The sequence below is a fragment of the Eucyclogobius newberryi genome, unplaced genomic scaffold (assembly GCF_026437365.1).
Source record: "Eucyclogobius newberryi isolate DKJ021-1_F unplaced genomic scaffold, fEucNew1.0.hap1 SCAF_4, whole genome shotgun sequence".
Taxonomy (NCBI): domain Eukaryota; kingdom Metazoa; phylum Chordata; class Actinopteri; order Gobiiformes; family Gobiidae; genus Eucyclogobius; species Eucyclogobius newberryi.
The window spans coordinates 36,358,852-36,386,590 of record NW_027316056.1 but is presented as its reverse complement, the minus strand read 5'-3'; the positions used below and the strand labels follow the sequence as shown (position 1 = coordinate 36,386,590).

At 42.4% G+C, this 27,739-nt stretch overlaps 1 protein-coding gene across 2 annotated transcripts; it reads left to right on the top strand.

The window, feature by feature from the left end:
- The first annotated feature begins 1,208 nt into the window (after nt 1-1,208).
- gna12a (guanine nucleotide binding protein (G protein) alpha 12a) lies at nt 1,209-27,716 on the top strand. 2 transcript variants are annotated; one of them, XM_072462721.1, is made up of 6 exons: nt 1,215-1,604; nt 9,700-9,918; nt 22,480-22,530; nt 23,591-23,791; nt 25,369-25,575; nt 26,320-27,702. In XM_072462721.1, exons 1-6 carry the CDS (start codon nt 1,263-1,265, stop codon nt 26,479-26,481), a joined length of 1,182 nt encoding a protein of 393 aa, XP_072318822.1. In that variant the 5' UTR covers nt 1,215-1,262; the 3' UTR covers nt 26,482-27,702. The 2 variants fall into 2 exon arrangements, with proteins under 2 accessions (XP_072318823.1, XP_072318822.1); XM_072462722.1 differs by lacking the exon at nt 9,700-9,918 and having other exon boundaries at nt 1,209-1,604; nt 26,320-27,716.
- The last annotated feature ends 23 nt before the right edge of the window (nt 27,717-27,739 follow it).

Genomic DNA, 27,739 nt, shown 5'->3' with positions numbered 1-27,739 from the left:
TTACATGCTTATATGCACGGAACATGCAAGAGATGGGGAACGTATTCGTGAGCTACTTAGCGCAAATGAGTGCTTGGTCGTCATCCCAATTTAAAGTGCTCGTTTAGTGCGCACTTTTGCACGGGCTTCGCCCGTTTACAACGGTAATGTTCCATTTTCCTACTACTAATTAGTATGCACGGGGCGTGCATGAGTGAAGGAGTGCGTTAGTGAGTGTCTGGAAGTGGGCGAGCGCTTCGCGCTCGATTTCGTGCGCACTACGTGCGCACTTTCGCAGCCGTGCTTCGCACGGCCTTACGAGATTAATAGGCCTCTCGCCAGCTTGTGGCGCTCGGGCCTAAAAATAAGTCATAGTAATACAAATAATAATAGAATAATACTAATAATAATGATACAAATATTAATAATACAAATAATACTACTAATAATACAAATAATAATAATGATACAAATAATAATAATGACGATGCAAATAATACAGATAATTATTATTAGTAGTAATACTAATAATAAGACTAATATTTATTAATGTCACATGAATGCAAACTATAGGCTCTATAATTAAAAACAGAATCATGTTTGAAAAGTGTTCTCTTTTTCCCTCAAATACTGAAGCAAATTTACCAAAACCAGACAAAAAGAACAATACAAATAAACGCACGTGTTCGACTAAAAACGTCACACTTTTGCACTTGTGGCCGGAGTGAAACCGCCTTCCAGCCCGCGGGCTCCCCCTGGCGGCCGCTCTCCCTCCCGGTGCTCCGGCGTGTCCTCTCCTCCACCACCGCCCGGAGGAGCTGCTGTCCTCCCCGCCGCCTCCGTCTGTCCCACACGCACGGCTCGCGGCCCACGCACTCTGCCCTGCCTCCGGTCGGAACCTCCTCGGGTTTGGCTCCGGGCTACGTTTATTTTCACCGACTCACCGCGGTCGTTTTTTCATGAACTTTTACCGGGACTTTTCTTCGGCGGGACCCGCTCGGCGAAACTTTTCTCCCGCACGCCGCTTTCTGCGCATCGCTCCGGGGGGAATATTGTTTTACTCGCGCGGTCGAACAAAGATGGACTCCCGGGGGACGAGGATAAGCTAACCGGGCTTAATGTAGTGTTCAGTCTCGCTACGGGTGGTTCTTATTTTTTTTTTCCAACCGAAAACGAGCGGGACTTTCGCCGGTACAAACGCCACATAATGCGCTAAACTTTCACGGAACTTTTCCCCCACCCCCGAGTTTGTTCTCTTCCTTCCCCGTCTTCCTCGCCTCGTCATGTCGGGAGTCGTCCGCAGTCTGAGCCGCTGCCTGCTCCCGGCCGAGGCGAGCCAAGAGCCGGGAGCGGGCGGCAACAAGGAGCGGAGCCGGCGGGAGCGCGACCGGGAGAAGGACGCGGCGAAGCGGGAGCGCGAGGCGAAGCGGAGGAGCCGGGAGATCGACGCCATGCTCGCCCGGGAGAGGAGGGCCGTGCGCCGGCTCGTCAAGATCCTGCTGCTCGGGGCCGGCGAGAGCGGAAAGTCCACGTTCCTCAAGCAAATGCGCATCATAAACGGACACGAGTTTGACCGAAAGGCGATGCTGGATTTCCGGGACACTATTTATGAGAATGTGCTCAAGGTAAGTCTGAGGGACCGTGGGGCTGCTAGTGATGGACAAGGGGTGAAACGGAGAATAAATATAATGAATTTAATGTTCATTTAGTTTTTTGTTTTAATCAAATTCTAAGGAAACTGAAGGTAGTCTTTTTTTTAATGATTATATTATTTATTTTTATTACATGCTTTATCATAAGTTACAGGCCTTGTTATAAGTGTGAGTGACAGTGGAACGTCTAGTAATGTATTAAAAAAAAATAACATGTATAGATTGCAAATATTTTTTTTGTTAAGTATAAATAAAATGTAATTTATTGAACATTGAGGAATGAGGGGGGATTATATTACTTTCACCCACTCATTTTCAGTCATGTATTATTGTTTTTTTGTTGTTGTTTTTTTAATTATTCTTTTTTTTTTTCTCGCATGCTTCATCATAAATTATAGGCCTTATAGGAAAATCAAAGTAGCCATCTTTAAAATGGCTTGTCTCACCTGGTAAACAGTTTCATTATTTATTGTGAAGTATGTTCTTGCTTTTCTTTTCTTATTTTTTGTATTTATTACATGCTTTATCATAAGTTATAGGCCGTGTTATAGCCTTCGTTTGGGGTTTAGTCCTAACTGAAGAAAATCAAAGTCGCCATCATTAAAATAGCTCGTTTCACATGGTAAACGGTTTGAATATTTGGTGGCTAAGTTGAGCACTGGTTTTTAATCACTTGTTGATGACTTGTTGTGATCTGTTTTGGACTGGACAGGTGCCTCATTGGTCACCAGAGATGTTCTCATGTCAACTCAAAGCTGAAGTACTTAACATCTCTTCTCGCCAGTAATAACTTTTGTTGTATGAACAGAGCTCCACACGCCGTCTTCGTCTTGAGTATTAAACGTTTCATCTTTTGCAAACTGCGGCGTTGGGATGAGAGCTGATTGGCTGTTGGAGAGTGGTCCAATACAAAGTGTCTGTGAGCGCTTGGAACGTCTGAGATAGATGTAAACACCCACTTCCTTCTTATTTCACTCTTTGAAAATGACTTGACTTAAAGTGCTTTGATGATTTGAGCTTACTTCTTTGATGGCTGCTGTTTATTACGTTCGACCAACGTGTGTAGGCGTAATGGTTCTCAAACTGTTGTGTGGGTTTCAGCTTCCATGTGTTTAATTCTGGTTTATATGTGTAACTGGGAGGTTCAGCTCAACAATTACTCTGAATAAATGACTGTGGTTTGATCATCGTAATTGTTATCTGGAATCAGACTTTTATTGCCATATAATTGGCCTGGTAATACTTTATAATTGTTTATTGTCATGTGTTTACTAACCCAAATAAAACAGTAAATTATAAATAGTTTGGATTGTCAAAATTCAAAGACTAATCGATACTAAAACTAGCATAAACTAGATACTCATTTGAGACAGGAAGGATCCTTAAAAAAAAAAAAAAAGACAATATTAATGACAAATTTTGACCTTTCCTGAACGGCTTTATGAGGACTAGTATAGGACTATGTGATAATATAAAGAAAGTACTATTATTCTGCTGAAAAGTCTACTGTAAAATAGTATCAAAATCGACATTCAGTCTATTCCTTTGTTTCAAAGTCGAGTTTGACATTTGCTTTCTTTTTAATCATTTCAATTTAAAACAGTCCTTCACATTGATCCCGTTTCTCGGGCTCAGACATTTGTACCCACTGCACAGAGCTGCTTGTTGACAAAGGGCATATTTTTGTCCTGAAGTGTTTGGTGTGTCTTTGTTTTGTGCCGTGGCTGGGCCTCCTTCACCAGCACACAATACACACAATACACACAATACCAGACTATTCCTGAGGGATGAGCACATCTGGCCCAGTGCCCAAAGCTGGGACGATAAGGCTGCTCTGCATACAGCACACAACACACAGCCTCTACTAGACTACACACAACACACAGCCTCTACCAGACTACACAACCTCTACCAGACTACACAACACACAGCCTCTACCAGACTACACAACACTCAGCCTCTACCAGACTACACAACCTCTACCAGACTACACAACACACAGCCTCTACCAGACTACACAACACTCAGCCTCTACCAGACTACACAACCTCTACCAGACTACACAACACACAGCCTCTACCAGACTACACAACACTCAGCCTTTACCAGACTACACAACACACAGCCTCTACCAGACTACACAACACACAACAGCACAATAACACAGCCTTTAGAATATATGTGCGCCGCAAGAGAAACGTGGAATTTGAACTAACTGCATTGTTTCAAGCCGGACACTTAAAACGTGAATTTAAAACTGTAACGATCGGACCAACTGTTAGTTTGTCTACTTACCGTATTTTCTGGACTATAAGTCGCACCAGCCAAAAAATGCTTAATAGAGAAGAAAAAAACATAAGTTGCACTGCAGTATGAAACGCAGTGTGAAAATAACAAATAATATCACATAAGTCGCTCCGGAGTATAAGTATATAAGTATAAATATAAGTATGAGTCGCACCTCGGCCAAAACTATGGGGAAAAAAACGTATAGTCCGGAAAATAAAGCGGATAAACTGAAACGAGCCGAGTCGAGTTATTCAAGTCAAACCTTTTCTGCAGCACATTTAAAAACGACCACAGTTCACCACAGTTTCAATAATGCCATATAAGGTTAAGCAACATAAATCAACATAAACGACAAACGGTACAAAGAAAGACACATTTGTATGAAAAAATTGAAATAAATTTTATTAGAACGTTAGATTTAAATGACCGTCAAAAGCAGTAGAAATCCTAATAAACCGTAACAATCACTGCAACAGGAAAAACACACAAATGAAGATATTATTCATCTAAATAATACGATTGTTAATGATAATAATGATAATAAAGCTATGGAATCTAGTGTAATTCAACAAAGAGTGTTGGAACAATAGGATTATTATTTGTGTGTTTATGTTAATAATACACAACACCTTGAGGCTTAAAGCAGACCAATTATTCAAAATGGAGTTTCAGGGGCTGTTTACCATATTAAGATTGTTTTCTTCTTCTCATTGAACCACTTGAAGTCGTATTCGTGCACATGTGAGTCATGTTTATTCTCCCGTCTTCACCCGCTGTCCTTTACTTACTTCCTTCTGCAATTTTCTTGTCTTTACTTAAACGGCGCAACACGGTTTTCAACCCGGGAGAAAGCCGACACGTTGTGAGATCAATATTTAAAAGCGATTTAAAATGTCCCAAAGAGCTGTGTGTAGCAGACAAAAGCACAATGGGACTTATTTAACTGTTCCAGGACGGACGCAAAGTTAAAAACACACAAAATCAAGCAACAAAATGAGTTGTCAGGTGAGTTTTCGGGGGGTTTTCTAAGGAGATTGGGCGGTTTCGAGATGGTATCGTGGCCGTAGGGTTGATTAAAATGTCAAAAAAAACAACTCTTCCTTTGAGCCAAGTCACAATTTTAATTTTATCACGATTCATCTAGACTTGGTATTTTTCCCTTGCTGTTAAGAAGTAAATAACGTCATCCGCTTCTCCCGAAAGGTCACTCTTCACTGTGATTGGTTACATCCAGTTGTCACTCACTTACGGAGGCCGACCAATGGGAGGAGTGGGTGGGACAAGGGGTTGTTTTTGAGCAGACGGCTGCGTTAAATGGAGACTCACGATACGACGGTTTGGCTCAAATAAAAGATGATATCACGATTTGGTTTGTATCGCCGTATCGCCCAGTCCTACAAGGCCGTTCTGCGTAAAATGTAAAATGTTCACTTCAGATTTGGGATTTTGAGGTCATAATATCATTGGCAAGATTAACCTTGTAGTCCTCATCAAAGTAAATATTATTTCCTTTCCCAAGGTCTCAAACGAACATTACTGGCACCAAATGTCAAATTCCAACCTCCTTCACTTCAATCACTTGTTCATAAGTAGAAGATATACCAAAAAACACAGTCCAAGGTCAAATCAAATACTTTTACGAGATATCTTGCGTATTCTTACTGCAGCTTGTTTTCATGCACTAGTCAGAGCCACAACCACAAGCCGGGAACGTCACAACATCCTTCACGATGTAGTGATCGTGAAATCCTTCATTCGCTTTCGTTCACGTCGTCGAAATCCATTACAATTCCTCCGGTTCCGACCTGTTTCCCGACGTCCAAACATGTGTCGTTCAGGAGACTTGGTGAGCAATCAAACCAGCTCAGACTGTTCCCTTTTTTTAACCTTGTTTGTCGCCCCCTCAATTGGCGGGAAGTTTCCCCCACATAGCGCTCTCGAGTCCCAGCGTGTGGCTGATTGCAACAGGAAGGACGTTCGGTGCTAAAAACCCGCCGGTCACTTTGCCCGATCGTTAACAACAACGGAAGCGACTGAGAGCGTAAAACAAAAATAGCGTTTCGAGCAAAGTCAAATGGTGAAGATTTTGAGACTTCCAATAAAACTAGAATTGACTTCATTATTTTAACAGCCGGCTTTTCGCGTCTTCAAGGCCGAGGTCGGTCGACGATGACTCCCGCCGGATGTATCCGCGGGGTGCATTAAATGAAGTTAGCCCCAGTTTTAGCCTTTTACAAGTTAAGAGCGAAATTGGTATAGGAGATAGTTCTAGAACCGTCCTTGCAATGCGTGTCGGAAGCAGTGGGCGACCGCAGTAGAACGCCCAGTAAAACGACCGCAGTTGAATGCCAAGTCAAATGACCACCCAAGTACCCACGTACGGACCCCGAAGTTCTGTCGGTCCAGAGTCGAGGGGAGGAAACAAAAGCATCGTGTCGAAACCAGCTCAGACTTGGGGAGTGTACGCCAGTCAGAGATTGTCAATTTCAACCAACGGAAAGCTAGAGTCGGTGAATAAAACGCAAGCAGATTAACCGACATGAACAGGAAATGAGAAAATGTATAACTCGGACCCAGAACCTCCACGATGCGAGGCAAAGTGCGACTCGCCGCGCAGGGATACGACGCGTTATAGTAAATCGCCATTTCAATTTGCGCAAACTCGTCGAGCCGTAAATGCGTTTGGATGTTTACTGACGGCGGCTGATGCCATGACAACTATCAGAATCGGAATAGGTTTATTGTCAATAAACAAAATCACAAACATAGGAACTTGTCTTGGTGATTCAGTGCAACATAAAACAATAAAACGATGAATGAGTCATAACGATAAGCTATCAGATAAAAAAGATAACAATAATAATATAAAATAGGCCACGAGGCATAAAGGAAGACAAACAGATGACAACGCTGTGGATCAGGAAGAGGACTCGGTGACACATGTTGCGTAAAAAGTGCTGTGATTTGTTGTGAGTCAGAGTCTGTGCTTACACTTCCTACTTTGTGTATTAACTTACTAATGCTTGTGTGTTTATAGAGAATGTGAGCGACGCACAAAGGAACGCTGACACGCGAAGTGTCTCGTTCACGTGTGTTTGCTGAGCAGCTCGGGCGTATCACAAAGACAAACGTGCCAAACCCCCCCCCCGAGTGGCTTTGATTAGCAACTTCTGTTTTTATCTTTGTGTTCTTTCACGGTTGTTTGATCAGTGTTCCCGGGGCAAAAAACTGCGCAAAATGTTCAAGAAATGGCAAAAGTGAACGCGTAAAAAGTCGCTTCCAGCAGATGTGAAGCGTTGATGACGAGAGATGATAAAGTTTTAGGCAGACGGCTGCGCGCGGTGTCGGTTTGTCTAATCGGGGAGAATCCGACCTCCTAGAGAGATGACTGCACATGATTCCCTTCAAACGGGCCCATAAGCCTCGCGCCAAAGCTCCCGAGTGTTTACAAGAGCTCGCGGCAGTCTGTGGTGTCGGCTAACACGCTACGCTAAAGATGTACCTCAAATACCAGTTATACTTTACGTGTAGTCTGTGGAATACACGTTCATCTGTAACGGGCGCAGACCGAAGGACAAACTGGGAATGACACAAAGACTGGAGTAATTTCTAAGAAGATAACAAAATCTTTGAGCCTTTTTTTCACCTACACAGGCTTTTAGACAGAGACCCGTCTTCCCGTATTTTGGACGGGGTATTTTAAAATGTGGACGGGCATTTTCGAGTGCAGGGACGGCCATTTTATTCATAAATCTTAGAAAAAAAGGGAATATTATCATTAAATCGGGCCGGGAAGCGTTTGACAATAGTCCAATTACTGTTTACAAGTGCGCGCTGATTGGTCGACGAAATTTGTGTGCTTGGCTCTGATTGGCTGCCGAGTCGTGGTCTGGAGAATGCCGAAGCTACTCGTTTTTTCGCCTAGTCGGCCCCTGTGCCCCTGGACAAAATTATTTGGACGGGGTGTTTTCAAATCCTAATCTAAAAGTCTGTCCCTTTATCCTGTACTTAATTTTAAAGGTGGTATGGACGATTTTTTTCAGCAAATTTTGTATCATATTTCCTCGTGGCGTGGATAAATCATTTGTCCTGCCACGCATCAATCATAAAACGCACCTACCGCTCACCTGCAGCCGCGTCAGGCTCGTCCCCACGTTTCCGCGTGCCTAAGCGCATGGATCTATCATAATATAGTTCCCTCAGTGTACGGGGCAAAATGAAGACGGAGAAAGACAGTTCGAGCTGACGCAGAAGTGGACAGAAATCTACGGGAGACGAGCGATGCGATGCGCTCCGTTGCGCTAATAAACAAACTCACGTGTGTGTTGTATCGGTCCACACGGGGGAGTGGCATGTGCACTCCCCCGTGCGTTCACAAATCGCCGAAAAATCGTCCATACCGCCTTTAATTCACTTTGGTTTGTCACAATACAAACATTTGAAACTCAATTTCAACACTAAAGAAAAGGCTTGATAGAATGTTGATACCGCAATGATGATAAGAATCGTTCTGACATGAATCCAGACCATACCAGAAATATTCATGAAAGGTCCGATGTGACTCTTTTCCGTATCGATGCTAGGGCTGTTGCTAGGGCTGTTGCCATGTGATCACTAAAGCCGCAAAAGGGCTCAAGTGACCGCGGTACATGCCAGGCGTAATTGACCTGTTTAATGATGGACTATGTGTTCACACCATCTGCCGTTTTAAGAACGCTTTCCCCGTGTTTCGACCATCAGACTCGGCTCGAGTTTTGGTGCCAACTTGCGTAACCGCGCAGGTGTTCACGACTGATCCTTCTGCACGAACGGCACCATGTTGAACCTGCACTGACCCAAACAAAGCCCGGAGTATCAGCTCACAGATAAAGAAGTCTGAAGGTCCAGAGTTGCCCTTATATCCACTCAAAAACACACAGTCTGCGTGCTGTGCGTAAATACACCTTGAAGCCAAAATGAACACGGTCAACACTTGGCTGTTTAATCCTCCTCCTCGGCCCAAGTAAACGTGTAAATCACAAGTAAATGTGGCGCGGCTAATGTCCAGGGAGAAGATGCAGCTAAACGGAGTCGGTGAAAGTTCAGCCAAAATAAATAAGAAATACTCTCCTGCGTTCTGCCATAATCCTCCATGAACGTGAACGTGAAGTAAAAGTATATGCTGTGCATCGGTGTCGTATGTGTGGAAAACAAAAGAGAATAATGCCAGGCTGTTTGCATATTTGTGTTATAATAAGGATAGATAATAATTTTAGCGCTATCCAAGATGCCTTTTTTGCATAATATTGGTAATTAATGTACACATTAATTATTCCTGCTGTCATAGTTTGTTGCTATTATAAGTATAGTACAACTTCAATTTATTTATGAACCTTTGGGCCACACCACAAACCACCGCAATGGAAATTTGTTTAACAGCGACAGCCCAAATCGATACGTGTTTAAATAGGTTTGAATAAGTTTTTGATTTTGCTTAGTGTTGGGTTATCCATTTGTATTATGGTGGTAATATTGTACTGTGAGATTTGCGTATCGCTACATACCTACATGTTGTTGTAAAATATATATATTGGTATTGAAAAAAGACCATCAATGTTTTCCCACAAAATCCTCCACAAGATCGAGTTTGAAATTGTAGCTGTTTTCTCCAAACCCAAATCCCAAAGATTCCAGAAGACTTTGTTATGGCAAAACATGAAGTGTGAAACCTGAAGCGTATGCTAACATTCCTGCGTATGCTAACATTCCTGCTCCCCCCCCCCCCCTCTCGTCCCCCCAGGGCATGCGGGTGCTGGTGGACGCCCGGGACAAGCTGGGCATCAGTTGGCAGAGGTGCGAGAATGAGAAGCAGGGCATGCTGGTGATGTCGTGGGAAGGCCGAGCGGGCATCACGGGGGTGGAGCCCGGCGAGTTCCAGCTGTACGTGATGGCCCTGAACGCGCTGTGGGCCGACACCGGGATCCAGGAGGCCTACAGCCGCCGCTCCGAGTTCCAGCTGGTGAGTCCGCCGTTTCACTCTCGTATCTGATGACTGCCTTAGGTCGTCCGATACGATGTCCGATATTTGGCTCGCTCCACATCTATAGCAAAAATCATAACGGAATGTAATTATCCGGGATATAAAATATATGGTCGTGCGCTAACTTGGCGGTGGCGTGAACAGCGTGGTGCCGCTAATTGCTGCTATCTCCGTTTTTACTCACTAGTCTGTTCAAATCTGATGCCGGGGACAATCAAGGGCACTGCCAAACAATATCGGCACCAAATATCGGTGAAAATCAGCCGATGCCAATACTGGAAGCGATGTATTGCTCGGCGTGTCGCGCTAACGTAGAGCGACACACGCGGTAATCCATTCAATCAAAGCAAATCTCGGCGTAATTTCTGAACGGGAACTCAGATTCTGTGATAATATTGTCAATCGGTGGTCAGAAGGAGATTCGGGTCAAGATAAACCAATCCATAACCAGTGTTTCCATGGTAGCCCCCCAGAGCATGATTTTTGCCCCTATACTCTACTGCAGGGGTTCCCAAACTTTTCTGGCTAAGACCCCCAGAATAACCATGAAACGACTCTGGGACCCCCACAGCTTAATTAAAAGAACGTCTGTGAAGATTTAAAGTTTCAAAACCATTTGATATTAGGTTTAATTGTATTTATTTGTGTAGATTATTGTGTCATCTGACCCAGTTTCACCAAAACTCACTGTCTTCAGTTTAAAAAGATTAAATACAATGTCATTATATAAAATTACATCTTGAAATCATCTCGCGACCCCCACTTTGGGAACCATTGGTCTACAACAAGCTGAACGAAAAAGTGGCATTACTCTTTTTTTTCATCATATCATATCAACGTATGATATGCAATAAGTTACAGTTCTAATCCACCAATAAAAGTCATGATTTCCTGTGCCCGTCACTGTGTTTACATGCTGAATGTCTCGCCTAAATCTAAACACCGTCCTCCAGGAGCTGCTGTGGTCGCTCTGTAAACATCTGCTGATTCACTGTTGAAGTGTTTGTTTTAGGCCTGACCGTTTTGGGCCGCGAGGCAAAGCGGTCAGCGGACGTTTGCTTTGGTTTAAGCCTCAAGTCCGTTAGCATTAGCCGCAGCGCTGTTTCCCTCTCCGCATTGGCTGAGGCAGCTGTTTCGTTTGGCCGCTGGAGGAAGTGAGACGGCAGTGGGAGTCTGTGTAGAGTTTAAACCTGACCCCTGGCCCCCGGCCCCTGGCCCCGGTCGTGCATCTGTGACGTGCGCAGATACGAGGCCCTCCAGAGCGAATGCAGGGGGGACTATCGGGCTGATAAAGTCTGCGAGCCGCACGGGACAGAGCAGAGGCGCCACGCACTTGAGTCGGGCTTCAACTAACACTTGCTTTAGTACGTTACTAGACAGCGATTATTTTTTTAGCTTAGTCGACGAGTCAAACAATAATTTCTATTGCAGATTGAGACTTTTTATACATTTTCGTACAAATAAAGGTTGAAATATGATGACCTAAGACTTCAAGATTAAGATTTTTTACAAATAAAGTGCATTATTGATAAAAATCTGAAATAGTTTACCGTATTTTCCAGAGGATACGTCACACCAGCCAAAAAAATACATTAAAAAAAACATATATAAGTCGCACTGGGGGAAATGTATTTGATAAAATACATTTCAAGAACTTGAAATGCAGTTTAAAATAATAACAGATGAGAGAACATGGTGAATAGGTGTACGTATGCTAACGCTAACACATTCAGCTACATGACGTATGCTAACGCTAACACCTTCAGCTACATGAGGCACAGACAGAACTGTGGTAAGTGTCTGGTATGTTAACGTAACATATGAACAGTTATTCAGATAACTATAGCATAAAGAACATGCTAACAAGTTTAGCAAAGCATCAGTTTTACCCCAAATCACTAAATCCACTGAATTCTTCTTCCTCTGTGTCACTTCTAAACAACTCCACAAACTCCAGAGGAAGAGGAAGTGCAGATTCTTCTTCTGCGTCTTGTGGTTGTCAGTGTGAAAATAACAAATCATTTTGCATATAAGTCACTCTGGAGTATAAGTCGCACCCCGGCCAAAACTATGAAAAAAGGTGCAACTTATAGTAATACGGTGTTAATTAGAGCTGCAGCGAATGATTATTTTGTCAATTGATTTTGCATTTATTTAAGCCTGCAGTAAAGAAGGACAAAGATAACCCAGAGTGATGAATACGCAGATGACGGTTCGTTGTGACTGTTACAGAGTCTCATCTCCTTCTACAGTGTGCACTTGGCTGAGGCGTAACCTTTAGCTCACATCTGCTAACGGTAAACAAAACAGCCGACGTACTTGAGTCCAACAGCGGAGTATTGATTGTGGCGAGCGGCACGCTGCAAAACAGTGCTCTAAGTTTTCAGAGCGAGCCTGTTGTAAACAATCCCGTCCGTCTGATAAGAGACTTACTGAAAGTGATGACCGGCTCTGGCTTCTTCCTGGCAGTCCACTGGGCCATATCTGGATCTGAACCAGCATCAAATCACATGCTTTCCCGCTCTTTATTAGACACTGGGTTAGTTTAAAGTGAAATGTTATTGTCCTCATACTGGCATATATTTTTTGTAGACTAACTATCTTTGAAGTCTTGTGTTTTTTATCTGTTTATATCTGTTTCTGGGGATGATGTTTATTCATGTAAATCAGTTTCAAGCTTTCTTTGGATTTTGGAGTTTATGCATCGTCTTTAAATAATATTTTAGGTTTTCAAGAAAGGCTTTGAATCTGATACGATGCACAGTACAGTTTGCACGATACCATATCATGCATTTTCACAACAGTTTTTCTTTCTTTAACCATAAACTGCACTTTCTGTTCAATAATTCCCTATTTTTCTATTTTATGTGTGAATTCCAACAAAAATAAAACACAGTGATGTATCAATTCAGTAGCCCGTGATACAATTTTATGATATTATTCATCTCTCGTGAGGAAAATTAGCATTCTCAGCATTTGACTGGGCGCCCGGTAACCCATCTCCAGCTCATAGCAGGAGAGTTTACCTGACGTTTAATCGTGGAGGGCTGTGGTCGACTGAAGACAATGTACTGGGCATCGATAGTAGACTAAAAGGGGAGTGGCTCTAGGCTTGTACTCAATATTTACAGTATAGTGTGATGTATATCATGACGGACTTCTTGGTAACACGATTATCGATACAGAGGTGCTTATCATGATACTTTTAAGTCATTATTATACACTTTTTAACCTTTGACTGCTGCATCAAGGCTGAACATGTGACTTAATCATAGGACCATTGTCTTCTGATATGAAGGACATTGTGAAAAGGTTGTATCTGGACACGTATCGTAGACGGTGTATCGCGATATGTATTGTATTGTGAGGTACTTGGCAATACTCAGTCCTACATGGCACAGAAGTTCTCGAAACGATTTTGATCTTGCCCAGGAGTCAGAACCCAGAACCTTCTTGAACCTTCTCGGCCCCCGCGATTTCAACATGCTACGGATCGACAAAATAATTCAATACTTTGGCACTCTTCTACTTTCAATGTCCAGTTTTGCTCGTCCAAATCGGTCAGAAAACAAAGACCTTGCAGAGCCTTTCCCTGCTCAACTCCTACACAAATGAAAGTGCTGACTTCGAGCCTTCAGATTGCAGGCTCCCGGGATCCCAGACCACAGAGATCTTTCCCACTGCCGGGCTGGACCGTCGCCACGGAGAGAGGCAGAGGGAGAGAGACGGGGCCCGGGCGGGGGATGGGACTCCGGGGCCAAACAACCGGACTGGGAGAGCGAGGAAAACAAACTCTTGAGCGGAGCACGTGACACGCGCAGCAGCGGCCCTTGTTTACCAGCGGGCCCCGGCGACGTTCCCACCGCACCCAGATAACGCGCCGATGGGAGGATAAACACTCGAGGATCCTTCCAGACGCCGAAAGAACTGGAGGGGGAGAGGGGGGCGGGGCAATCGCAAAGACCAGTCGGGACGAGTGGAGACCGGGGCTAGAGGAGAGTCTCGAGAGCCGGGTTCGGAGGGTCATCCGGGCTTTAAAAGTACTCGCTTTTACCGCGCTTTTGCATTCTGAATTCATGATATGCACTTTAAAAACACAGAGGAGCACTTCTCTGCGTGTAGATCTGTGGACTTCAGCGTCGCCTCGTCACATCATTGAGAAAAGCTCTAAAAAAAGGCTCTTTCACCAGAACAAGCTGCAAACTTGTAGGTTTATTTGAGAGTTTTATTTGTATTTTTATCAGAAACGTGGTCCTGCCTCCTCACCCAGCCTTTGTACAGGCCAGGGGGGGGGGGCGTGGTCATGTCAGGTCATTACAAATCATGAAGTCTTCTTAGAATAGACATTTGTGCTAAAATATCTACGTTTTGTTTCCCGATCCGATAGCGGTCCAGTCCGGGCTTTGGCTCGGCTCGGATTTCGTAAACAGACGGCGCTTGCTGCACGCTCGGAGTTGCACAACCACCATCGTTCACGGCCTTCACGGGAACAGCTGCGTTTATGCGAGATTAGATTACAGACGGGACCGGACTCTATTGAATCATCAAGTCGACGTTTAATCTCTCGACAATCATCTTCTTCTGACAGCGACTGGAAACACTCGGGGAAAACAGTCCGTCTGCTCTTTGCCTGCTGCACTTTAACCTGGAACTGATGTTTAATCCTCCCTCCACTTCACATTTGTCTCGTGTTGTTCTTTAGCTACAACAATCCCCCCCCCGAATGAAGGTTGACACTTTACTGATGATTTTTAGATTTAATGGCAGTAAATCTTGCAAATACACCGTAAGAGCTGGGAAACACTAAAAGACAGTGCGTAAATGCTAAATGCCATGCCACACCTTAGCAAAACAACAGAAAAGTTAGCTTAATATGACATCGTAATAAATACACATCAATGAACTGTGTTTAGCACCAAACTAAAATAACATGAGCTTTGATTACACAAAATACAACATTTATGCTTTAATACAACGTAAAACGTACCTTGTGCCTCTTCAGAGGTGCAGCTAATACAGAAAACTGTGTCGATTTAGCTCCGTGATAACTTGTTCTTTTTCTCCCTTTTTTAGCGTCTTCTTCTGTCATGCTAATTCCGCCAAAACTCTATACAGGAAGTAGCTCTTCAAAATAAAAGTGCACTCTCTAAAACCGGAAGTCCCATTTACTTAATTTATGTAAGATTGTAATTGTGACATGACAATATGTGGAAAGGTTCAGGGATTACTTGAACAAATCCTTTTGCCAATATGTAGTTGCGTCTTTGTGCGCTCGGTGCGTAACGACGACACATCGAACGGAATGTTAAAAACCCGATTCCGACCACATGCGCGTGGGATCATGATAACCACATGATTCCTGTTCAAAACGCCACAAATCCTTCAATGACCTTCGCTCACGTGCTCCGGGGATAAGTGGACCCTTATCTGTGTCTGGAGAATCCAGAGCGGCTTCTGAAAATGTGCACACGCTCTTAATGCGCGGCCTGTTCTCACGGCGGGAGCGTTTTTAGGACGAATGACGGGTAACGCCGACATGTTGGTGGTTTTTAATCGTTTTTAAGCTACACAAGCTCTTTTACTGCGTTCACACTTGGTTCAGGTTTGAGCCAAGTTTAGTCCTGGTGTAGATTTGGTTTGTTCCTGGTCTAATCCTGGTTTAATCCTGGTTTAGTTCTGGTTCAGTCCCAGTTTTGTCCAATCTTACCTTTTTTAGCCTACGTTAAAAACAACAAAACAAACAGCCAAACAAACATACTGGGTTGAAATCAATTAGTGAAATAATTATCAACTAAATTAATGATCAGGTACCGTATTTTCCGGAATATAAATCGCAACTTTTTTCATAGTTACTTATATGTGATATTATTTGTTATTTTTACACTTGCAACCACATTCCATTCTCCAGTGCAACTTATATATGTTTTTTTTTCTTTATTATACATTTTTTGGCTGGTGCGACTTATACTCCGGTGCGATTTATAGTCAAGAAAATACGGTAATAATTTTCTGAACTCTACACAAGCTCCAAAACACGCTGCCTGCTGAAAGAAGACACAAAGCAGTATTTACCCCAAAATTATACAAGAAACTTTTACTTTTTTTTAGCTTCATCTTGGTCAAATATTGTAAAAATCTTGTTCTAATTTGCCTTTCACAGTCCAAACAATTAAGTGAAAGAATAGTCACGTCTCGCTAGGATTAACAAATCAATTACGGACATAATAATGGTTAGTTAGCGCTCATGCTAGCACTGTAAGGGCAGAACGCCATGTTACTGCATGTCGTGTGGTTGAGTTTACGTGGAGTGTGATACGTGAACCTCAACCAAGACGTTTACAGGCACAATTTAACACATTTCTGATTTGGTTGCAGAAACTTTCTGAATATCATCATTGGGTTAAAGAATAAAAAGGGCTGTAGTCGATCACACAGTAGATCCCTCAGTTACAAATATTTATACAGGAACAGGCTTTTATATAGGATTTGAAAACAGTTCGGGGGCCGACTAGGCAAAAAACGAGTAGCTTTGGGATTCTCCGGACCACGGCTCGGCAGCCAATCAGCACGCAGCATGCACATCTTCACTTGTAAACAGTACGCTGTCATGGCGGACTATTGTCAAACGCTTCCTGGCCCGATTTAATGATAATATTCCCTTTTTTGTCTAAGATTTATTCATAAAATGTCCGTCCCTGCACTCGAAAATGTCCGTCCACATTTTAAAATACACCGTCCAAAATACGGGAAGACGGGTCTCTATCTAAAAGCCTGCACAGGAAACCACAAGTAAACAATGTGTTTATCTGTAAAAAGACAGGTTATACTCACAAAACACTCCTACATCTCAAAATGATGTGATGTTTTTTTATAGCGACCTTGAGTTCCTTTTTTCTTTTCTTTTCTTTTTTTTTTTGAAAGTTATACATTTCGACAATCACAGATTATGTTTTTAATGCTTGCTCTTGAGCTGCATTTCTAAGTAATAAAACAGGTGCTGCTTTGTCATTTTCAGGTCTGCTTTTCATTAATAGGTTCAAGTAATGACTAAAAAAAGGTGTTAAATTACGTTTTAAAGCTGCAATGATGTAAAATATGCTTTTAGAAATATATGCATCTCATTGGCCGTCGTTCAGCTAACTTTTGATTTGAAAACTTCTTTCTTTTGTGCGGCTGGAATCGCTTGTTTTGAGGCTGCCCGTGCGCTTTATCAGACGGGACCGTTTTAGCATGAGATGAGGATGAGGGGCGGCGGGACACACAGCAAAATGCCAAAGGTGGGAGTCGAACGCAGTGGAATATGCGCTGCTGCCTTAACTGCTCGACCACCGAGCGGCACGATTTGGGCGACTCTGAACATGCACATTAAAATCACCCCAATTATTATCTTTCAATTATTTCCATGTGGATGTTGAGTGTAATCTGTGGCTCAGTGGTCAGTCTTACACACACACATACACACACACACACACATACACACACACACATACACTCTCAAGCACGCACACATACACCCGCGCACACACACACACACACTCTTACAGACACACGCACACACACACACCTACACACACTCACACACATGCACACACACACACACTCCCACGCACACACAGACACATACACACAGACACACACACACACACACTCTCACGCACACACAGACACAGACACACACACACTCTCACGCACACACACACTCTCACACACACACTCTCACACACACACTCTCACACATACACTGTCACACACACACACACACACACTCTCACACACACACTCTCACACACACACTCTCACACATACACTGTCACACACACTCTCACACACACACACACACACACACTCTCACACACACACTCTCACACACACACTCTCACACACACACTCTCACACATACACTGTCACACACACACACACACACTCTCACACACACACTCTCACACATACACTGTCACACACACACACACACACTCTCACACACACACTCTCACACACACACTCTCACACATACACTGTCACACACACACACACACACTCTCACACACACACTCTCACACACACACTCTCACACACACACTCTCACACACACACTCTCACACATACACTGTCACACACACTCTCACACACACTCTCACACACACACTCTCACACATACACTGTCACACACACACTCACACACACACACACACACTCTCACACACACACTCTCACACACACACTCTCACACATACACTGTCACACACACACACACTCTCACACACACACTCTCACACACACACTCTCACACACACACTCTCACACATACACTGTCACACACACACACACTGTCACACACACACACACTCTCACACACACACTCTCACACACACACTCTCACACATACACTGTCTCACACACACACACACACACACACACTCTCACACACACACTCTCACACACACACTCTCACACATACACTGTCACACACACACACACTGTCACACACACACACACTCTCACACACACACTCTCACACACACACTCTCACACACACACTCTCACACATACACTGTCTCACACACACACACACACACACTCTCACACACACACTCTCACACACACACTCTCACACACACACTCTCACACATACACTGTCACACACACTCTCACACACACACACACACACACACTCTCACACACACACTCTCACACACACACTCTCACACACACACTCTCACACATACACTGTCACACACACTCTCACACACACTCTCACACACACACACACCTGTCCTTTTGCAGACAGGGTTCACAATGACACTATAGAGGTCTTAGCCGTCATAAAGGGTCTAATCTTCTCTCTACAATACCCGCATTCCTGCCGCCTTACTCGCACACAGACGCCGCCGCAGCTCCGCCCTCGGCGCGCACGCTCCTCTACACATTACCCAGGATACCTCGGTGCCTTTTGTCCCCGCTGAGCAGCGGCGTATAGCACTGTGCGGCGCTCACTTCGGTCTTGTAATGCGGGAATTCCCCCCCGTCCCGCCGCCCTTCCCCCCCCCCGCTCCGTCTGCACCAATCACAGCGCGGGCTTCGTGCGAGGGGTGTGGCCGGCGTTACAGCCGCGAAGTCGTGAGGTCGTGAGGTCATCAGGTCGCGGCTACCGACAGGTGGAAATGAGCGACAAACTTGATATTTGTTTGTTCGCTCAATGAGACGATTAAAAGCTGATTAAATGATGTTCTCAACCTTTTTAAACGAGTCGATGTGACAATGATACAATATTAATATTTCTGTTATCGCGACGCGCCTTTGTAGCAAAAGACAAATCATTTTAGAAACAAATCAGTTCTGCAACAAGCACAAGGACGTTTGTGTTTCTCTCGTCGCTCTTCACATGTTCAAAGTTTTCCAGAAAAGTTGTTTTTCACAAAAGTATAATAATGATTACGTTTGGACCTGTCGCTCAAACCCTGAAGCCCAGAGCTGGTCCTGGGTCTTACAGAACACACAGGACACTTTGGATTGCAGCAGTCTTATCGCTCTTAGATTTGAAGTCGAGATAAAGGTGTCGTCTTCTCTTTAGTGCCAAACCTTTAAGCGCCGTCTGTGACACGATGACTCATTCTAGTTCTACTGTCACGGCGCAGAACGCTCAATTCAAACTTGTGTTTTCTGTTCAAACTGCAACAAAAAACATTATTTATAAAGGCATTTAAGGTGATAACATGAAGTACATGAAAAAAGTCTTGTCAAGGCATTTTAAAAGGTTCAAAAGTATCATTTGTACTCTTCTGCTCGCCTCTCCACATACATACATAACAGTACTGCAGTAAATGTCGTACCGTGACATGAATATTGTGATAATACTGTGAGATTTGCATCTTCAGGTCAAGAAAAGAGGTCTCACTCTCTATGTGGTCTCACCTGATTAAGTAAAGGTTAATAAAGAAAGAATAACTTAAAGCGCCCCCTACAGGTCATTCCACTCATTGAACATTTTTATGATATGAAAATTCTAAATATATTTATCACAGAATAACATATTTTAGGTTTATAATTTCACTTCCTGTTTGTGATTGATGACATCACAGTAGGAAATTACCCAGCAAACACTGGGCCAAAACTCATCTAATGTCATTTTCAATTTGACAAATAAAAATAAATGAGAGCGACTTTATTTTGTTTATTTAAAGTTTAGAGAGTCAAAAAAGTTTGTGTAAATTCTGCATAAACTTTGACTGGAATGAGTGTCCCTGGTGTGATGTCACTTCCTGTCATTTTCTACAGATTTTTCAGCGTTTTCTCCACAAATACCTGCTCGGTTGGTGTAAAAGTAGAATGCATATGCACAACAGGTATAAACACTCAAAATAAAGTCAGAATTAGAACATCGTACAAACCTGCCACACGCCCTTCAACTTCACTCATATTTACAGTCAAATTCTGGAACATCAGCGCGACGCAAACGTGTTCATTCCACGAGCGCCTTTCCCCCCAAACACGAGCAGTATTTTATGTAAAGACTGGACTATAGACGATATTAACGTTAATCCAAATAAATAGAGATGACAATAATCATTCTTGGTACATTTTGTATAATTGCGAGCAAAGATATATCATCATTTTATCACAAGATTGTTCAGAAATTGCTAATAACCATGACGTTCTGGTCTATATCTAGATGTTCACTAATAGTTGTTTAATCGTGGAACTTATATATTTAATTACAATATGGTTTCAGGCTTATAAGTTGTATATATATGAAAATAATGTGCCAAAAAGCCTGATTAAAGCCTTTATTAAGCATTAGAAGCGTCTCTCTGGACAGTTCAAAGCCGCGTTCTTCCTTTGGCTCCACATTTCTCAGCGGCGGTCCCCGACTCGCTGGCCCCGCCCCGACTCGCTGGCCCCGCCCGCCATTCTTCACAGCTGTTTCCTGTCGCGCTCGGGAGGAAAGACTCGCTCAGCTTTTATCCTGAACCAGCAGAGATTTGAAAAGTCCCATTTTTGTCCAGTAAAAAAAGAAAAAAATGCTTTTAAAAAATGAAGTTGTGTCGACGTGCGGCTTTTGTCCGGCCCAAGGTTAAAGACGGGAAAGTACACGGTTTAGTGGAAGCTACGTGTGTTTTTAGAGCTTCAGCACAAGTCGGCTGATAATACGCTTGGGATTTTTTTACAATGGAGACGTCACAAGCTAATTCTGTCAATAAAAACATGTCGCTTTGGACTTTGGATGAAGACATGTGTTAAAGCGCCCCCTACAGGTCGGGCAACTCAAACTAAAATGCAGTTAAGATAAATATATTCAGAATTTTGGACAAAAAAAGGGCAGGGGGGGGCTAAATTGGCGGCAGACTGGATGTCTACGGGAGTTTGCCAACATCAGGAGAGTGAATGTTGAGCGTGTGGAATTGAATCATTTTATAAAGCTGCTGCATGAAGAGGAAAAGCACACGACAGACAACAAGTCTTTACTTTAGTGAGCAAAGGTCATTCAAAACCACGTGTGATTGAGAAAACGGCCAAAACACAGTGTCAGCAACAAAAACTCATTAGATTATTGCGGAATATGAAACTAAAACACTCTTTCTAAAACTATTCAGGAAAGGTTCAATTTTGTTCTTTTTATGCGATTTATTTTTAGTATCGATCTGGGACCTCACGATATCACATTTTTGTTATGATTATTGTGAGAAAAAACATTGCAATTTAATGATTCTTCACGATTATCGAGACTTTGTGACAGAACAACAGTGAAATCTTTACTTTTCCTTCGTTTTCGTGCTCTGACATGTGACTGTTCCTCAAGTTTGTGACCAACTTAAACCGACAAAATAAAGTCAGCCACATTAAAATAATATATTTATTTATTTATTTAGGTCTATTTTTGGGCTGTATATTGAACAGAAAATACTTAATTTTGCTTCCAAAATTGTCACGATTATTATTTTTTGGTTCTTTGGATTATATTGTGATCTGAATAACCCTCGACTAATCAATTAGCAGAATGATCGTTAGTTGCAGCCCTGTTGTGCTTGACCCATTTTTAAGATAAATATATTTTGAGGTTTACTAAAAAAAGAGTTTTTTTTTTTTTTTAATGTCCAGAATAGCACATTTTGTATGTTTATAATTTCACTTCCTGTTTGTAATTGATTACATCACACTAGGAAATTACCCAGGAAACACTGGGCTAAAACTCATCTAATGTCACACTATTTTTAATTTAACAAATGAAACGTATGAGAGTGACTTTATTTTGTTGGATTAATGTTTAGAGAGTCAAAAAAAGTACTTTATTTTGTGTGATGTATGCATAAACTTTGACTGGAATGAGTGTCCCTGGTGTGATGTCACTTCCTGTCATTTTCTACAGATTGTTCAGCATTTTCCCCACAAATACCTGTAAAGCTATAATTTATATGTACAACAGGTACAAATACACCAAATAAAGTCAGATTTAGAGAATCGTAAAAACCTGTCATAGGCACTTTAAATGTTCCGTCCGATGTTACAGAATCTAAAGTGTTTGATGTTTTGTGTTTTGTGCAGAGTGAATCCGTCAAGTACTTCCTGGACAGCCTAGACCGGATTGGACAGCTGGTGAGATCCTTTTTTTATTTAGTCATTTATTTATCAAAGATTATGATGGTGAAAACGGTGAGTTTGACTAAAGACGAGATTTTGGATAACGAACTGGTACGTTTCAGTATTTTAGCCTTTTTTTTTTTTTTTTAGACTTTTGCTAAACATTGCTCATTTTTTAGCTCGATTTCCACATACATTTTATCTTGTGCGATCATTATCAATATTTGATTTCAACATAACGTCATATTAGGATAAAGTCCAAAGGTATCCATTTATTGTGTCCATGGTAGCGTTTTGGGGCCCAAATAAAGTTCTAGTCAAGTGGAATACCAACACTGGAACAGTTTGCAGTGCTTTCCCAATCTTTTTCTTTTCTTTCATTTATTCCCGTTTTTATTTTTGTAAAGGTTCAAAACATAAAACACAGAACAGACACAAAACAGGACCAGAGAGTGAAATAAAAATACAATTACAAATAGACAATCAATAAAAGAAACACAGTTATAACACAGAATAATTCAAATAAGAGTCCCATTGAGTCCAGAGTCGGTAAAAATGCCAGTTTTTCCATTTGTCTGAGTCTGCTCTGATGTTTGTGACAGCCATTTGTGACGGCCTGTTTTCCTGCCGCATTCATACATACATACATTCCAAAGGTATCTGTTTACTGTGTCCACGGCAGGAGCTTTGAGAACCAAGTTCATAGTTCTAAAGTTCAGGACGGCCATGTCGACAGTTCCTCCTGATGTCGACAGTTTTAATTTCCTTGTGAATATTGAGCACTTTGACACGATGTTATGGAAGAACACGACACATTTTTCCAGCTAAATTCCCTCCAAACGTGTGATTTTCTTTTCCTCCACTGGGACGTAAACACATGTTCCCACTCTTCATCCGTCAAAACAAGATTACCTTCTCTTTCCCATTTGTTTTTAATATATTTAGTAGAGTATTTCTCCATATTGGGGATGCAATGATTTAGATATCCAACATCCATGAACAGTCACATGATGTCACATGATGTCATCACTTCCTGTCGCGTGTCCTTTACGCCTCGGTTCCGTCCTCCTTTCAGAACTACATTCCCAGCAAGCAGGACATTCTGTTCGCGAGGAAAGCCACCAAGGGCATCGTGGAGCACGACTTCTTCATCAAGAAGATCCCCTTCAAGATGGTGGACGTGGGGGGTCAGAGGTCGCAGAGGCAGAAGTGGTTCCAGTGTTTTGACGGCATCACGTCCATTCTCTTCATGGTCTCGTCCTCCGAATACGATCAGGTAATGGAGACTTTGGAGCTTTATTTATGTGTTTTTTTTGCAATATGACTGTTAAGTACTGCAATATTGATATCACTGTAAAAAATGGCTTCATCTAAAAACACAAAAACAAAAAAATCAAAGCTAGTTTTGGACTTAAAGGGCCGGTACACCATTATTTTTTGCCTGTAATAAATCCGTTTTGCCACAGTACAAATATACTGTTAATTCATCTGTTCAGGTGAAAGTGAGACCATTCTCTGCTTCTAATTATAAAGAGTTGTATTTTTTTCACGAAACAGGAAGTGCATTGTTAGCATGCTAATGTTTGTTAGCTTTACCGTGACGTTTTGGCATCAGAGTTGTGAAAAGTGCTTAAAATCTCGTTGCGGTGAGTCTTTCGGATGCTGGTAATGCTGTAGTTTAGTGAGTGATACACGTGGACAGCTCTTGAGTTTGAAATGAACTAGTTCTGTTTTTTTTGAGAAAATCAGCTTTAATAAGGAAATTATTAAAGGACACATATTATGCTGGATTAATTTTTGTGAGCTTTAATCATTATTCATCATCAAAAACATACCTGGAGTAGCATTTAGCTTCATTCATGCTAGTTTGATAAATCCTGGTTAGAAGGTCCTCTCTCCTCCGAGCGTCAAAAACACTCAATCTCAATCGATAACTGACCTTTTCTCGATCTGTGACGCGGCTCTGAGAATCTTCTCCGCTTAAGTCCATAAATCAATGCCAGACTCGTAAGTTTAACCCGTCTAATCGCGATCAGTACAACCGCCAGCTTGAAACGCGTTGAAATAATGGCTCTATATTTATATTAAATAAAACAACACATACTACATCATATTTGTCCTTTAAGATAATCTCCTGTTTTTTTGTTTGTTTTTTACAACTGAATCTTGGTGTTATCGCAACATATATTTACCGTAATTTCCGGAGTATAAGCCAAAAAATACATAACGGGAAAAAAAAGTTGCACTGGAGCATAAGTATGTAAATATGAAAGTATAAATATAAGTCACACTCCGGCCAAAACTATGAAAAAAGGTGCGACTTATAGTCCAGAAAATACAGTATTTTTGTTGGGATATTTGTTGGGCAGGGAGTCACAGTTCGATCAAGGTTCCCAATTCGATAATTTCACAATTACGCGATATATAAAACGTACATAGTTTGAAGCTATAATCGATATATTGAGCGTGATGATCCAAAATACATCACTGTTTTTAAAAGGAACAGATACTTATCTACAACATGACTTTAGATTGTAGATTAACCACTACCTGCACAAACTTAATGTAAAATCCTCATTATTGTGCGGTTTCCCTCGATAAAACGTTAAAATCGAGTGGTTCCTGCTTCTGCCGTTGTGTAATACGTCTCTTTTCATGGCCGTAGTTTTTGCAAATGCTTCTGCAGATGATCCAATTGCGTTTTTTTGTGAATATGAAATGTCAACGTTCTCCAGACGCTCCACATGACATCCTCACAGTGCCGTCTTTGTGGTCGGCGGACGAGGCGCGTCTCCGGTTCGATCCGTCACATGACGCCGTGACTCGAGCGTGACCCCGATGTTTTTTCCGCAGGTCTTGATGGAGGACCGGCGGACCAACCGGCTGGTGGAGAGCATGAACATCTTCGAGACCATCGTCAACAACAAGCTCTTCCTCAACGTCTCCATCATCCTCTTCCTCAACAAGACGGACCTGCTGGTGGAGAAGATCCGCACCGTCGACATCAGCAAGAACTTCCCAGAGTTCAGGGGCGACCCGCGCCGGCTGGAGGACGTGCAGGTGTGCCGTGCCTTTGTTACATGTAAAAGATGCTTGAGTGGATTAGCATTGGCATTAGCATTAGCACGCGTTTGCCTGCAAGCGGCACGATGTCAAAATCTAAGTTTCATTATTGTTCTAGCAAATGTTTTATTCCATTTTTCTGTTGCTTTTTCCATAAATTATGTCTTTTCCTTCTGGTCAAAAGCCCATAAAGGGTTTCATTAAATAACATTGATAACTTTAAAGTTATTTGACATTTTTTTTAAACTTTTTTTTTTTTTTTTAATCTCAGCAGAGCAACCAAACGTCAAATTGAGATGTTTTACTTTTGAATAAAGGATCGGGCTAAAACCACAAAGAAACTAGTTAAAAATGCTTGAGGGAGGTAGCATTAGCATTAGCACGCGTTTGCCTTTAAGGGGCACAATGTCAAAATATAAGTTTAATCATTGTTCGATTCCATTTCCACTTAATCAAGGCAGAATTCTGTTGCTTTTTCCATAAATGACGCCTTCGTCTTCTGGTCAAAAGACCATAAAGTGTCATGAACTCTCAGGGTTTCGTTAAATAACAATAAGATAACATCAAAGTTAGCCAAACATGTACTTTTTTTTTAACATATTTTTTAATCTTAGCAGAGCAACCAAATCTCAAAATGAGATGTTTTACTTTTGAATAAAAGATCAGGCTAAAACGACAAAGAAAGTGCACATTTCGCCCGAGTCTAACTGCTCTCCGTTTGGTTCTCGCTCCCCGTTCTAGGCGTTCTTGGTCCAGTCGTTCAGTCGGAAGAGGAGGAACCGAGGGAAGCCGCTGTTCCACCACTTCACCACCGCAGTGGACACGGAGAACATCCGCTTCGTGTTCCACGCCGTCAAAGACACCATCCTCCAGGAGAACCTCAAAGACATCATGCTCCAGTGACCCCGACATCAAGGGGCCAAGGACGGACCCCTGAGGCACCCCTGTGCACACGGACACCACCTGTGGACACTCAAGGAACTACACTGTGGAATGAACTCTTAACCTGTGGAGATTTGAGACTGGGCACGTGGTGGACCGCTGTGGTCAGGGAAATCCTGCGAGGAACTTGTACAATTATGTGTTTTTCATGTGTTTACGTGTGGAGCTTCCGTTCATGCACATTATCGATGCACAAAAGCAACTGGATCTTTAAATTAAATTATTATTATTACAAAATATCCCAATTGAATAATACCATATTGTTGCTCATTGTATTGATTCGATGACAACTTGTATTTGAAAACAAGATCATATTTTGCCAAATTCCAGCGAATCTGCACCAAAGAACCACTCCAGCTGTCACTTTCCATGTAACAAACCACTAAAATGCACTGAATTTCTGTTTCTGTATTCTGCGTTCTCTGGAGGCGTACGCGCTCGACCACATTTTGGCGGTAAAACCCGGTGTATCGATGATGTCCCGTGTTCGGCCGGCCCACACTGTCGCTCCACTTCGCACTCTGAGTGTTTTTGTACATAATGACACAGACTGTCACTAAACTCTGCTGCCGATCACTTATAGCAGCGCACTACATGTACTTCCAATGATCTGGGATTCAGAACACTTTATTTGAGTAGATTTGACCACTTTTTATGTCTACTTTATTTCTATTTACTTTAAAAAACGGCTAACTTTTTTTTTTTTCATTTTTTTTTTCCAAGTTTTTCAATGTTGGCGTGACAAAATCCCAACGATGTAAACCTGTCGACGTCTGAGTAGTGTCCACTGCACGGTTGTTTTCATTTTGTAAGATTTTTGGGTGGTGAATATCAAACTTTAGACACTGTTGTTATGTATTGTTCCAGTTAGCAGTTAGCACCAGATGCTAGCTGCGTCTTTGTGTTTGTAGACGTTGGTATTTGGAAGGGAAACGGGGAGTTGAGTTCCTGTTCACGGCGGAGCTCTAACTTTGAGCGTTTGTGTTTTATTTTTGGTCACGCGTTCGACAGAGATTGATTGTGGACGCGGCGAGGAGGAGGGCTCACTCTGAACCCCAAGCAGCCCGTCGTTTTCACCGTCTTTGGTCGTTTTCACGTTTCATCGTCGCCGCGGTCTCACCGTGAGCCAAACGACTCCAGCGAAACACACAAAAAGTCAACACTACTCAAATAAAGATTACTAATTAAAGTCATTTAACTGTGTGTATTTGTCTTGTTG